The 14003-nt window shown below is 46.4% G+C and overlaps 1 protein-coding gene across 1 annotated transcript in view; it reads right to left on the bottom strand.

Annotated features, from left to right (window-relative positions):
• MROH7 (maestro heat like repeat family member 7) overlaps positions 1-14003 on the bottom strand; it is a 61452-nt gene that overhangs the window by 11446 nt on the left and 36003 nt on the right. The window contains exons 14-15 of the mRNA XM_003411061.3: positions 10946-11083; positions 9212-9326 (exon numbers count right to left, since the gene is read on the bottom strand). Of these exons, the coding sequence (XP_003411109.2) occupies positions 9212-9326; positions 10946-11083 (253 nt within the window). The remainder of the gene's footprint in view (positions 1-9211; positions 9327-10945; positions 11084-14003) is intronic.

The following is a 14003-nucleotide window of genomic DNA, read 5'->3' as shown; positions in this document are numbered from 1 at the left end:
ATGGAGCATGAATGAATAGCTGCTGGCTGGGTCAGCACTGTACAATGCAAGCCACTGGTCGTCTGCCTCTGTAAAGATTACAACCAAGAAAAAACTATAGAGCAACTAGCATCACACATTAGGTAGCCATGAGACAGAATCAACTCAATGGCAACAGATCCTTTTTTTTTTTAAATGAACTTTAGATGAAGGTTTATAGAACAAACTAGTTTCTCAACAGTTAGTACACACATTGTTGTATGACATTGGTTAGCTTTGCTTTTTTAATAGGCAGATAACTCCCAAATGTCTATCTCTAGTTTCAGCTTCTGCCCAGAACTTGAGAACTGGAAAACCAGCAGTTCACTGGACATCTCCACTGGAGGGCCATCAGGCACCTCATGGCAAAGCTGAGCATGCCACTCTCTCCTGTGGGTCCTCTGTGGCCCCCTGCTGCCTTTTGCCATCTGGCCCCTGCTTGCCTCTGTGGCCTCATTCTCAGTATGCCCATCATGTAGCCAAGATTCTTACCACTAGCCAACCAGCTTCTACCTAAACTGCCCACCATTTTCTGAATGACCCAGACTGTTTTGTCCCTTCTCTGCTGGCAGGATGACCTTCTGCAGGGACTCCCACCTCTACTCTCATCCCCACTCACCTTGCACGGCTCCATCTGAAGCTCAGCCTCCCTTGAGACTACACTTGACATTGCTCCTCAGGTCCCCCCTCCACCATCCCAGGCTGACTGCCCCTTCTTGGGGTCCCTGGGAGCCACAAACATCCCCCTGAGACAGCACCTGGAAACCTTTAGTGTTCCCGTCTGCTTTCACATCTGCCTCCCCTATCAGTCTGAGGGCTTCCTTGAGGACAAAAGCCAAGCTGTTCATCCTGGAATTCCTCTACCTAACACGAGGTCTGCTGTGGTCTATGTGTTTAGGGAACATTTGTATCATGACTTCAGGTCCAACATGAAACTCGGTCCCTTTCCTCCTTAGAATTGCTCTTCCTACTGGGTTCCCCATTGCAGGGCTAACATCACCAGCCCCTCATTGTCTGAGCCAAAAATTGGCCCCTACCTCATTTCTTTCTCACTCTCTACCTCCCTCTCTGCCTCAGTAGTCTTCAGTCCCTGCTGAGTCATCCTCATGAACAGTTTCACTCCCTCATCTTACATCTACACCACTGCTGACGCTATTGCAACGGTGTGTCTGTATGGTGGGAAGGAAGAGCTGAGGAGAGGGAGGGCTAGAGTAGAGGCTGCAGGACACTTGAGGGGCAGGAAGTTCTCCAAGGAGGGAGGAAAGGGGAGCTCCACCTTTCCTAGCCCCCAACCACCCCCCCCCCCATTATAGACACAACCGCAGCGCAGGTATACTCCACACCAGGCTCTGGGCCAGGTATGAGACACACAGAAATGAGTAATAACAATAATAACAGTAACATAGCTGACTCATGGGGATGTCCCCTATGTGCCAGGCACTGTTCTAAGTGCTTTACATGAACTCACTTAATCATCAAAACCATAAGAGCTCATTAAGTAGTAAAGAATGTCTGCCTTGAGCATTGTGCTCTTTTAAGAGCTATCTATATGGGATCAAATTGACAACAGCAACTCAAAAGATTAGATAGGAACCTTAGGGGCAGTGAGTTTATGTTAGTGGGGGAGGAGCAACTCAGAAAAGCAGGGTGAGAATGGTTGTACAACTCAAAGGATGTAATCAATGTCACTGGAATGTACATGTAAAAACGGTTGAATTGGTGTATGTGTTGCTGTGTATATTCTCAGCGACAACAAAACCATATGAGGTCAGCAATTCATTATCCCCATATTACAGGTAAGGAAACTGAAGTGCAGACAGGTTAAGTGACTTACCCAAGGTCACACAGCTCCCCTGAGAGGTCACCCACTGCTGGGTGAAGCAGACACACACAGTCACAGCATAGAGGGCTAAGGGGAGCCTGGGAGGGACAGCTGTACTATGTCAAAGTGCCACAGCAAATGGGCAAGCATGGCTCTGGCTAGGAGTGGGCCACCTCTTCTGGAAATGTAGGACTGAGCCTGGGTGAGGACTTTGTCCCAGAAGGGAGGGCTGCTGCTCAGGGCTACAGGAGGATGTTAGGGACAAGCTAGGCCCAGGATCCCTGATCTTGTACTAGACATAGGAAGCACCCTCAATGTCTGGCAAGGTCCACATCCTCTCCCATTAACAGGCTTAGAGAGAAGTACACCACACAACAGGCTGACCAGGATAGAGGAGCGAGTCAGGCGGAATCTGTGGTCTGAATCTCTCTGGACTCCCTGAGCTGTGTGATCTTGAAAAATACCCCTAATTCACCTATACACGAGCATTGCATTTGCTTTCTTTGCAGGGTTCCTGACCAGATTAGTGGGGTAAAATACGAAAGAGGTTAGCACAGTGTTTGGCAAATAGTAGATCCTCAAGAAATGGTCCTCTCCCTTTCCTTCAGCAGGGTCACGAAAGAAATAAGAAGTAGAGCCAGGGCAGAGCTGGGGCTAGAACCCAGGACTCCTGGCCCCAAGACCCAGGCATGTCCTCTCCAGAGGTGGTACATTCTGTTGGTCTCTGCAGTGCCAGGCGAAGCATTCACTGAGGCACTCATTCATCCATCCAGTCCCCATGGCCTGGGGCCCTCTCTGGGCCAGGCCTGTACTGGCCCTGGAGATACAACACAAACATGACATGGTCCCTGCCTTTCAGGCTCACGGTCCAGCTGGAAAGGCACAAAAGATGCAATAAGTGTTACCTCTTCTCCATTTAGCAAACTTGACTTACTTGGCAAGCTCAAATGTCACTTCCTCCAGGAAGCCTTCCTTAACCTCACTACCTTTCAAGGAGGCAGTAAGCCTCCTGCCTCTGAGTACCACTGGATAGACCCTGGGAATAACCTGGATCCTCCTGCATCACAATCATCAGGTCACAAGACACAGGCAAGGAAGGTAGTTAAGAGAGCAAGTTTTAGAACCCAAATGTCTGGGTTTGAATCCTGGATCTGCTGCTTAATAGTTGCATAGTCATGGGAAAGTTATATAAATCTGTAACTCAATTTCCTTTTCTGTAAAACAGGGGATATAATAGCACCTGCCTGGTAGGATTATGGAAACCCCGGTGGCATAGTGGTTAAGTGCTACAGCTGCTAACCAAAGGGTCGGCAGTTTGAATCCACCAGGCACTCCTTGGAAACTCTATGGGGCGGTTCTACCCTGCCCGATAGGGTCACTATGAGTCAGAATCAACTTGACAGCACTGGGTTTGGTTTGTTTTTTTTTTTTGGTAGGATTATTGTGAGGATTAAATGAACCAATACATGGAAAGCTCTTAGAGCATACCTGGAAGATAGTAGGTGCTCATTAACATTGGAAAACATGACTTTAGTGATAGAAACAACATGGGAGATTGCAAGATAAAATTCTGCAAGGCCAATGAATTATTCATTGGAAATGCCTCTTTTCAACAACATAAATGGCTACTATACATGTGGATCTCGACAGATGAAATGGACAGGAATCAAATCAGTTACAACTGTGAAAAGAGATGATGGAGAAGCTCAATATCATCAGTCAGAACAAGGCCAGGGGCCAACTGTGGGACAGACCATTAATTGTTCATATGCAAGTTCAAGTTGAAGCTGAAGAAAATTTTTAAAAATCTACAAGAGCCAAAGCACAACCTTGAGTATATCCCACCTGAATTTAGAGACCATATCAAGAATAGACTTGACTGATACTAGCTACTAAAGACCAGATGAGTTGTGGGATGACACCAAGGACATCATACATGAAGAAAGCAAAAGATCATTAAAAAGACAGAAAAAAAAAAAAGACCAAAATGGTGTATGAAGAGGCTCTGTAACTTGCTCTTGAATGTCAAGTAGCTAAAGTAAAGGGAAGAAATGATGACATGAAAGAGCTGAACAAAAGATTTCAAAGGGTGGCTGGAGAAGACAAAGTAAGACATAATAATGACATGTGCAAAGACCTGGAGTTAGAAAACCAAAAAGGAAGAACACACTCAGCATTCTTAAGCTGCAAGAACTGAAGAACAAAATTAAGCCTCGAGTTGCAATAGTGAAAGATTCTACAGGCAAAAACTTGAATGATGCAGGAATGAGGTGGGGCCAAGACGGCAGAGTAGTCAGAGGTTTCTGGTGATCCCTCTTACAACAAAGACCCAAAAAAACAAGTGGAACAATTATATATATGACAAGCTAGGAGCCCTGAACATCAAAGGCCAAGTAAGAAAACGGACTGAGCATCAGGGGGAGGGAGAGATGGTTCAGAAGCGGAGAGGGGCTGCCGGACCTGAATTACCAGGAACCCTCAGGTACCATTCCCTGGAGTGACCACAGTGGGGCTGGAGGTAGCATTCCAGAAATGGTTTCCTTAGGGACAGACAGACCCGCACAGCCTACTCACACCTCAGGAAACAGAGAAGAATGGTGCTCTCAGCAAAAGCTAAGTACTTGCACTTATTTTACTGTGCCCCCAGCCCCAAAGCCAGCTTCAGTGGCTGTCAATTTCCCTGAGCCTGAGACAGGTTCTGCAGTGTGCTCTGAGCCATTCTCCCGGACTTGGAGAATGAGTAAATTCACAACTGGGGGAAAAGATAATCTGCCAGCTCCACTAAGCTGGGGAGCTCAGGACAGAAGCGGCTCCTGTCCAGGCACAAACAGTGACTTTGAATACCTTGAATACATTTCCCCCCTGCATGGATCTGTGTGGGCCCATTTTAGGAGAATAGGCCCTTGTTGGTAGACTGCAACTGTTTCAGCTGTGCAGTGGAGAGGTGGGTGTTTGATGTTTGACACCACTTTGCCTAATAAACAGGGTCCTCACCTACCCACATCAGGGGCCTAAGGACTGGCGGCTCCACCCATGTCAACTAGCCATTCGTGACAGGGGTCCAAGGATATGTGGTACCTCCCGGTCCAAAAGCATTGGGCATCCATGGTCCAGCTGCAGAACCCACCCACCTGTGCATCCTAGGGAACAGTGATGCACTTTCCTCACAGACACTCAGGGGATGGTTGTCAGCCTCCGCCTTGTTCACAGCATGACCCCCTGCTGCAACCAGATACCTGTACCTACACCAATCACCCCTGCCCCTCTAAGACTGTATGACAGAGCCTATACCACACACTTGATGACCAACTACCTGGACACCTGAGCTGAATCCATACAAGAAAAGTGAATGGACTCCTAGGCTCATATACCTGGTAACAGCTCTAGCCATCTGGTGAAAGGACATCAGAGCTTCAAAGGGAAAAAGAAATCAAGCTAGCTCACTCAGACAGCCTATTTACACATATAAAAACAAAACAAAGCAAGAAGCTAAGATACAGTAAGCAAACATAAAGTAAACTAATATAATAACTTATAGATGGCTTGGAGACAACAGTCAATATCAAATCACATGAGGGAGCAGACCATGATCGCTTCAACAAGCTCTCAAAACAAAGAACCAAGGAATCTTCCAGACGAAGGTGTATTCCTGGAATTACCAGACGCAGAATACAAAAGATCAATATACAGAACTCTTCAAAACATCAGGAATGAGATCAGGCAAAACTCAGAAAAAGCCAAGGAACACACAGATAAAGCAGCTGAAGAAATTAAAAAGCTTATTCAAGGACATAATGAAAAATTTAATAAGCTGCAAGAATCCATAGAGAGACAGCAATCAGAAATTCAGAAGATTAGCAATAAAATTACAGAATTAGACAATTCAATAGAAAGTCAGAGGAGCAGAATTGAGGATGTAGAAGGCAGAATTAGTGAGATTGAAGACAAAACACCTGGCACCAATAAATTTGAAGGAAAATCAGATTAAAGACTTTTAAAAAATGAAGAAACCCTAAGAATCGTGTGGCACCCTCTCAAGAGAAATAACCTACGAGTGATTGAAGTACCAGAACAGGGAGGGATAACAGAGAATACAGAGAGAATTGTCGAAGATTTGTTGGCAGAAAACTTCCCTGATATTGTGAAAGATGAGGAGCTATCTACCCAAGACGTTCATTGAACTCCACATAAGGTGCATCTCAAAAGAAAGTCACCAAGACATATTATAATCAAACTTACCAAAACCAAAGATAAAGGGAGAATTTTAAGAGCAGCTAGGGATAAACGAAAAGTCACCTACAAAGTCCAGTCAATAAGAATAAGCTTGGACTACTCGGCAGAAACCATGCAGGCATAGGGCAATAAAGGATGACTTATATAAAGCATTGAAGGAAAAAAATTACCAGCCAAGAGTCATATATCCAGCAAAACAGTCTCTCAAATAAGAAGGCAAAATTAGGACATTTCCAGATAAACAGAAGTTTAGGGAATTCATAAAAACCAAACCAAAACTTCAAGAAATACTAAAGGGAGTTCTCTGGTTAGAAAATCAATAATATCTGATACCAACCCAAGACTAGAACACAGAACAGAGTAACCAGATGTCAACCCAGATAGGGAAATCACAAAAATAAATTAAGATAAAAAAAAAATACAACAGGGAAACAACGATGTCATTATGTAAATGAAGACAACATTAAAACAATAAAGTGGGACTAAGAAATGTAGTCACAGATCTTTCATATGGAGAGGAGGTTAAGGCAATATAAAGAAATAAAAGTTAGGTTTAAACTTAGAAAAATAGGGGTAAATATTAAGGTAACCACGAAGGAGACAAATAATCCTACTCATCAAAATAAAATACAAGAAAAAAAAATAAAGACTCAGCAAAAACAAAATCAACAACAATGAATAAGAGGAAAAGACAATATATAAAGATGAATGACGCAGAAAGTTATCAAAAGAGGATGGAAGGAATACAGAGTCATTATACCAAAAAGAATTGGTTGGCACCCAACCATTTCTAGGTGGCTCATAAAAGAACTGATGATACTGAAAGAAGTCCAAGCTGTACTGAAGGCATTGGCAAAAAACAAGTCTCCATGAATTGACGGAATACCAAATGAGATATTTCAACAAACGGGTGCAATGCTGGAAATGCTTTCTGGTCTATGCCAAGAAATTTGGAAGATAAACACAATGGAGTATTACACAACAATAAAGAACAATGATGAATCTGTGAAACATCTCATAACATGGATGAATCTGGAACACACTATGCTGGGTGAAGTAAGTCAATCACAAAAGGACAAATATTGTATGAGACCACTACCGTAAATACTCATGAAAAGGTTTACATACAAAAGGAAACAATCTTTGATGGTTACGAGGGAGGGGAGAGGTGGGAATGAGAAAACACTTAATAGACAATAGATAAGTGGTAACTTTGGTGAAGGGTAATACAATATACAATACAGGGGAAGCCAGCACAACCTGTACAAGGCAAGGTCAGGGTAGCTCCATACACACATCCAAACTCCCTGACAGACAGAATTGCTAGGCTGAGGGCTGTGGAGCCATGATCTCAGGGAACATCTAGCTCAATTGGCATAACATAATTTATAAAGAACATGTTCTACATTCTACTTTGGGGAGTAGCGTCTGGGGTCTTAAAAGCCTGTGAGCAGCCATCTAGGATACTCCACTGGCCTCACACCTTCAGGGGCAAGGAAGAGTGAAGAAAACTAAAGATACAAGGGAAAGATTAGTTCAAAGGACTAAAGGACCACATCTACCATATGGCCACCACCAAACTCAGTCCAGAACAACGAGATGGTGCCTGGCTACCACCACTGACTGCTCTGACAGGGGTCACAATAGAGGGTCCCAGACACAGCTGGAGAAAAATGTAGAACAAAATTCTAACTCAAAAAGAAAGACCAGACTTGCTGGCCTGACAGAGACTGGAGGAACCCTGAGAGCATGGCCCCAGATACCCTTTCAGCTCAGTAATGAGGTCACTCCTGTGGTTCACCCTTCAGCTAAAGATTGAACAGGCCATGGAACAAAACAAGGCTAAAGGGGCACACCAGCCCTGGAGCAGGGACTGGAAGACAGGAAGGAACAAGAAAGCTGGTAATAGGGAACCCAGTGTTGAGAATGGAGAGTGTTGACATGTCGTGGGTTGTTAACCAATGTCACAGAACAATCTGTGTACTAACTGTTTGATAAGAAACTAGTTTGTTCTGTAAACCTTCATCTGAAGTACAATTTAAAAAAGGTATCAACAAAGTATTATTGCATCGAGCAAATCTGCTGCTAAAGACCTCTTTAAAGCATTAAAAAGCAAAGATGTCACCTTGAGGACTAACGGGCACCTGACTCAAGCCATGGTATTTTCAATTGCCTCATATGCATACAAAAGCTGGACAACGAATAAGGAAGATCAAAGAAGAATTGACGCATTTGAATTACGATGTTACCAGATGAATGAACAAATCTGTCTTGGAAGAAATAAAGCCAGAATGCTCCTTAGAAGTGAGAATGGTGAGAATTTGTCCCACAGACTTTGGGCATGTTATTAGGAGGGACCAGTCCCTGGAGAAGGACATCATGCTTGGTAAGGTAGAGGGTCAGGGAAAAAGCGGAAGACCCTCCAGGAGATGGATCGACATAGTGGCTGTAACAATGGGTTTAAACATAGCAAAAATTGTGAGGGTGGTGCAGCATTGAGCGGAGTTTCATTCCGTTGTGCACACAGCTGCTATGAGTTGGAACTGACTGGACTGTATCTAACAACATAACATTATTATTGGTTAGTCTCCCTTTCTGGGTCTGACTCTATCAACTTCTCCGGACTCATCTCTTATTATGAATTTCTCTCTCTAGCCTCTGCCCCACATACACACTCAGCTTAGATGTCATTTCCTCTAGGAAGCCCTCCCTGATGACACCCCAAGTTTCCTATTCTCCCCACCCCGCTGCCTGGGCTCCCCCATTATCACCCTATAGGACCTCAGGTTGTGATTAGGGTGTCATCTGTCTCCCCTGCACTGAGAACTCCTCGAGGACACGGCGGAGTTAAATTAATATTTGTATCTCTGGAGTCCAGTAAAAGTTGGCTGTTGCCTGCGATGCTAGGGGGTCTGGGAAGAGTGGAACGGGGTGAAGGGGAGGAGAGAAGAGGAAAGGAAGAGGGAAGGAGACCTACAGGGTCTCCATAAGCAAGAGAAATCATGCTTGAGGGAAGGCTTTGTAAACTGCCAAGAACTGTTCACAAGGGAGAAATGACCAGTAGTGGAACTGAGGCCTATGCTCAGGGGAAGGCCCGTACAGAGCCCCCCACCCCATGCCCAGTGGCCCAGTTGGTACCTCCACGAAGAAGGCGGTGGCGGTGATCTTGTGCTTCTCGTCGCCTCGCTCCAGGAGTGGGATGAGCAGGTAGAGAATGCGGCACAGCTCCTGGCAGGAGTAGTGCACCATAGCCCTGGGGGTGGGAGTGGGAGGCAGGCCCCTCAGGCTCTCTGGGCTCAGGGGGACCTGCTCACGACACCATGGGCAAGCCAGGGTCACCTGGGTGCCTGCGTTCCCAGGATGACCCCCCGGATGGGATCTCAGAGGCCATCTAGTTTAACCGCTTCGTTTTACAGATGGGGAAACTGAGGGCCAGAGCAAATCAGTAAGAGAGACAGGCTTAAGATCCCTGACTGTACCTGACCACTTCAGGAAAAGAGACAGAAGGAGAGCATGTGAGGACCCGCTCACTAATGCCAGGCCCAGGCAGGCGCTTCCACATTGTTACTTCATTCAATCCTCACCATTACCCTTCAAGGCAGGTTACTATTATTATCCCCATTTCCTGGATGAGGAGACAGAGGCTTGGATGGTGAGCCACTTAAGATCACCCACACACACATACGTACAGAGCTGGAAAATGGCAGAGCTTTGACCCCTGCCCAGGCAGGACTCCTCACTCAAGTTTCGTCATTTATTCTACTAAGCCAATAGTTCTCAGTGTGGAACACTGGGGCCAGCAGCATCAGTATCAGCATCAGCTGGGAACCTGTTAGTTAGCTTGGGTTCAAATCCTGCCCCAAAACTAGCTGCGTGACTTTGGGCAAGTCTCTTGACTTCTTTGGGCCTCAGGTTCCTCATGTATAACACTGGGATAATGGTAGTGCTATTTCATTGGTCATGGTGAGGCTTAAATGGGTAATCCATGTACAGCTCTTTGCATGGTGCCTAGAGCATAGTAAGTGCTCAGTAAGCACTGTTGTATCCTGAGACCTCCAGGGAGAGCACCATCCTGGGCACTCAAGGTGCAGGACTAAGAAACTAGGCTGGTTCCTTCAGGGGCCACATTATAGAAATTAAGTTGCCCAGGACCCCATGACAGTCTGTGTGTGGTTGGGGAGAGTCCTGATCTGGGGTCAGTAGGTCATTTTCCAGCTCTATCACTTCCTAGTCGTGTAACCTTGGGTACAGGACTGCCTGTGTCTAGACCTTGGTATGCTCCTCTGCAAAATGTGCCTTAATCCCTGCCCCACCGTGATCATAATAATGATAACAGAAGATAACACGTGTTCAGCTCTTACCATGTGAGCTGTTCAAAGTACTTTACACGTAATTTGTTTACTCCTCACTCCGAACTTCTGAGACGTGTGCTATTATTATTTCAATTTTACTGATGAGAAAACTGACACGTGGGCTGGGGAGAAGTAATTGGCCCGAGGTCAGACAGCTGATAAGCAGGGAGCTGGGGTTCAGACAGGGCAGACCTACCCCAACCCACAACCTTAACTGCTAGGGTAAACAGCCACTTCTATAAAGCGGTGAGAAAGCATTATTGTAAATAATCAAAGTGCTCTGCAATTGCCAGAACCATTACAACCAGAGTTTATATCCGTAGAGTGTTGGGCCAGCTTTCACATCTGTTGGATCCCCAACCACCCTCCGAGATAGACCATATTCTCCCTGTTGTCGAGAAGAGGTTATAGACTGAGCAGAAGAAACCAGCCCAGAGAAAGATGCAAACCCAAGTCTGTCTGAAGATCCTGGGGTCTCTCCCACCCCTGCCCGTGGCGGTCCCCCATCCTCAGGCCTCACCTTGCCAGCAAGGACACTCCACGGTGGTGGTTCTCAGCCTGCTCCAAGAAGTCCCAGCCGCCCTGGTCCTCCAGAAAGGTGGCCTCATAGGAGCAACCCATCTTCAGCAGCAGGGTTTTCACCACTTTCACCACCCAGCTGCCAAGACAAGGAGGCTGAGACCTCATGTCCACCCTGTCCCAGGCAGGCCGGGCTGCCTTCCACCCGGGGCTCTCTCACCATCAGCTCCCGTCTGGCCCTGCAAGCTTCTCTCCACCACGCTAATTGTCAGATACAGCATTCAGTGTACCCATAAAGGGTTGCTTTAAAAAATAATATTCCCTTTGAGAACAAGAGAGTAAACAGAAGAAAAATTCACCTCCCTTTGGAGACTGCTTCCACTCTCTTTTCTTCAGAACCTTGTTTTGCTGGAGGGAGAAGTCTGCCCCTCCCCAGGGCAGCTGGGTGTCTCAGGTTCTGCCTTACTCTCACCCTCCACTCCCATCTGTTGTTCCCCTCAAGCCCAAGACTGACCCCATGCAGCTGGGTGGGCACCTTGGGGGACAGTCCTGTCCCCTCACTGGTACACTCATTGTCCCAGTGTGAAAATTCAAGCTTCTCCTGAGGCCAGGGCTTTGGAATCATCCCACCCTTACGGTGACTAACTGAAACATGTGCTGTCAATAATAGACCCTGTGTTCGGGTCCTGAAGCTGCCATAACAAAATACCACAAATTGGGTGGCTTAAAACAACGGATATTTATTTTCTCACAGTTTTGGAGGCTAGAAGTCCAAAATCAAGGTGTCAGCGGGGACATCCTCCAACTGAAGACTCCAGAGGAGAATCCTTCCTTGCCTTTTCCCAGCTTTGGATGGCTCTGGCCATCCTTGCTGCTCTTTGGCTCGTAGCAACATCACTCCAATCTCTGCCTCCATGGTCACATGGCCTTCTCTCCTGTTCTTCTTCTGTGTCTCTATATCCAAATCTCCCTCTCCTTTCTTTTATGATATCACCAGTCGTTGAATTCAGTGCCTACCCTAATCTAGTATGGCCTCATTTTTAGTTGACTACATCTGCTAAGTCTCTATTTCCAAATAAGACCACATTCACAGGTCCCAGGACATGACTTTTAGGGGGACACTACTCAGCCCATGACAGCCCCTACCAGCAATGGCTCCAGGGTTCAACGCTAAAGAGAAAGCAGGAAGGGTGAAAGGAAGAAAGTGTGAAAGAAAGAAAATGTAAAAGAAGGTAAGGAAGAAGATGAGACAGGGAGAGAGGGAGGGAAGGGAGGAAAGAGAAAAGGAAGGAAGGGAAGATGGAGACACAGAGGCACGCTGTAAGTGCTGCCCACCCAAACAGCCTGGGGGCTCAATCTCCCCAACTCTCCCATCTCTACCCTCTTCCCTTGCCCCTAAAACTCCAAGTACTGGCTGAATCGCTAAGCTGAGATTATACATTTTCATTTGGAAAAGAATAATTATTCCCTTCAATTTCAAGAACCAGAACCTTTAACTACGACAGGATGAGCAGCTTGTGCATGCTCTTCTAGGGTCTCCATCTCCAGGACAGCTTTCGTCACCTTCTCATTAACTGGCTTGGGGACAGCGTTGAGCTCAGGAGCTCAGAAGGCTTCACACAGTCATGTTTACACAGACTCCTTGTCCTCATTCTCAGTAGTGAGTATATATATTTAGGCAAGAGCTTCTGAACACAAAATGACATCGTTAGTAGTTTGTCCTCTCCAGCCTTTCTCCATTTCCTCAACTGGGTTCCAAATTTTAACAAGAATGACCTTATGCATCTCCTTTCTCCCTGACTCACCCTCAAATGATATGCTTGTAATAGCCAAAAGTGATGCCATGCTGCTCCGTGAAGTGCAGAGCTGACATCTGGGGAAGAAGGCTGCGGTGGTGTAGTGGCTCTTCTGTTGTCCTTAAACACCTACTCTACAAGTTTTACCTTCCAGGAAAGCTCTTGGCTTTCCTCAGCGACATTGAGCAAGGGCCGCCTTGAAATACTCACTCCCTTTCCCTCTCCTAGGATTGGGGGGAGAAGTCAGTGATACGACATGAGGCTGCTTTAAAGCCTGTAGCTGTTGCAGGGTGCAGAGACTGGATGGCCATGCCTTTGGTGGCTACTCCACTAGGACTCCTCTCTCCCCCTTCAACCCAAAGTCAGATGTGACAGGACTTGGGTCAGTAGAGTTAATCCTTGCATTCATCCCCTGACCAGCCTCGCCTCTCCTCACTGAATGACATAACCACCTGTGGGCACCTGTCAGCTTCTCTGAGCTTTTCCTCTTCATCGCTGGAGTCTGTAACACCGTGATCTACTCCGGTTCCAAATTCAGCGTAGTTGTTTCCTAGGGCTGCCGTAACAAAGTACCTCAGATACAGTGGCTTAAAACAGAATTGATTCTCTCACAGGTCTGGAGGCCAGAAGTCCAAAGTCAGTATCATACGATGAAATCAAGATGTCAGCAGAGCTCCGCTACACCCAGGCATGGCCTCGTGATTTTTCTGACCCTTGTCAGTGTGTGTCTGGCCTGCCTGTTTCTGTCTCACAGGCTGCTTTCTGTGACGTGGAGGTAAGGCCAGGCATGCCAGCTCTCTTCCAGCTCCCTCATGTCGTCACTCAATGAATGAATGCTTCATTCCACGTTGGCAAGTCATGCTCTTCATCATACAACAGTCAGGAATGTTTCCACTCCGTGCGTCTCTTTCTCCTCCGCCTCCAGCACCTTCCCCACTTTCCTCTTGGTTTGTTTTATCCTAGAGCTTACCAGCTTTCTGTGTCAAGGGCGATGTGCTCGGAGCAGCAGCTACTAGTGCAGGAGAATCAGAATTGGTGCCACATTATGGGCACGTGCTCTCAGTCAGTGAGGTGATCCTATTTGGTCTTCACAACACACCTATGGGGTGGGAATTATTTACCCCATTTCATAGGCAGGGAAATCAACCTGCCAAGTTTACCCAAAGTACAAAGCACTAAATGACAGAGCCAGGGTTCAAATCCAAGACTTTCTGACTTCAAGCCCTGCTACACAACTGCTTGCCCTCTGCCCTTCAAAATGCC

This window comes from Loxodonta africana, chromosome 3 (assembly GCF_030014295.1).
Source record: "Loxodonta africana isolate mLoxAfr1 chromosome 3, mLoxAfr1.hap2, whole genome shotgun sequence".
NCBI lineage: Eukaryota > Metazoa > Chordata > Mammalia > Proboscidea > Elephantidae > Loxodonta > Loxodonta africana.
This window is presented reverse-complemented; position numbering and strand designations above follow the sequence as displayed.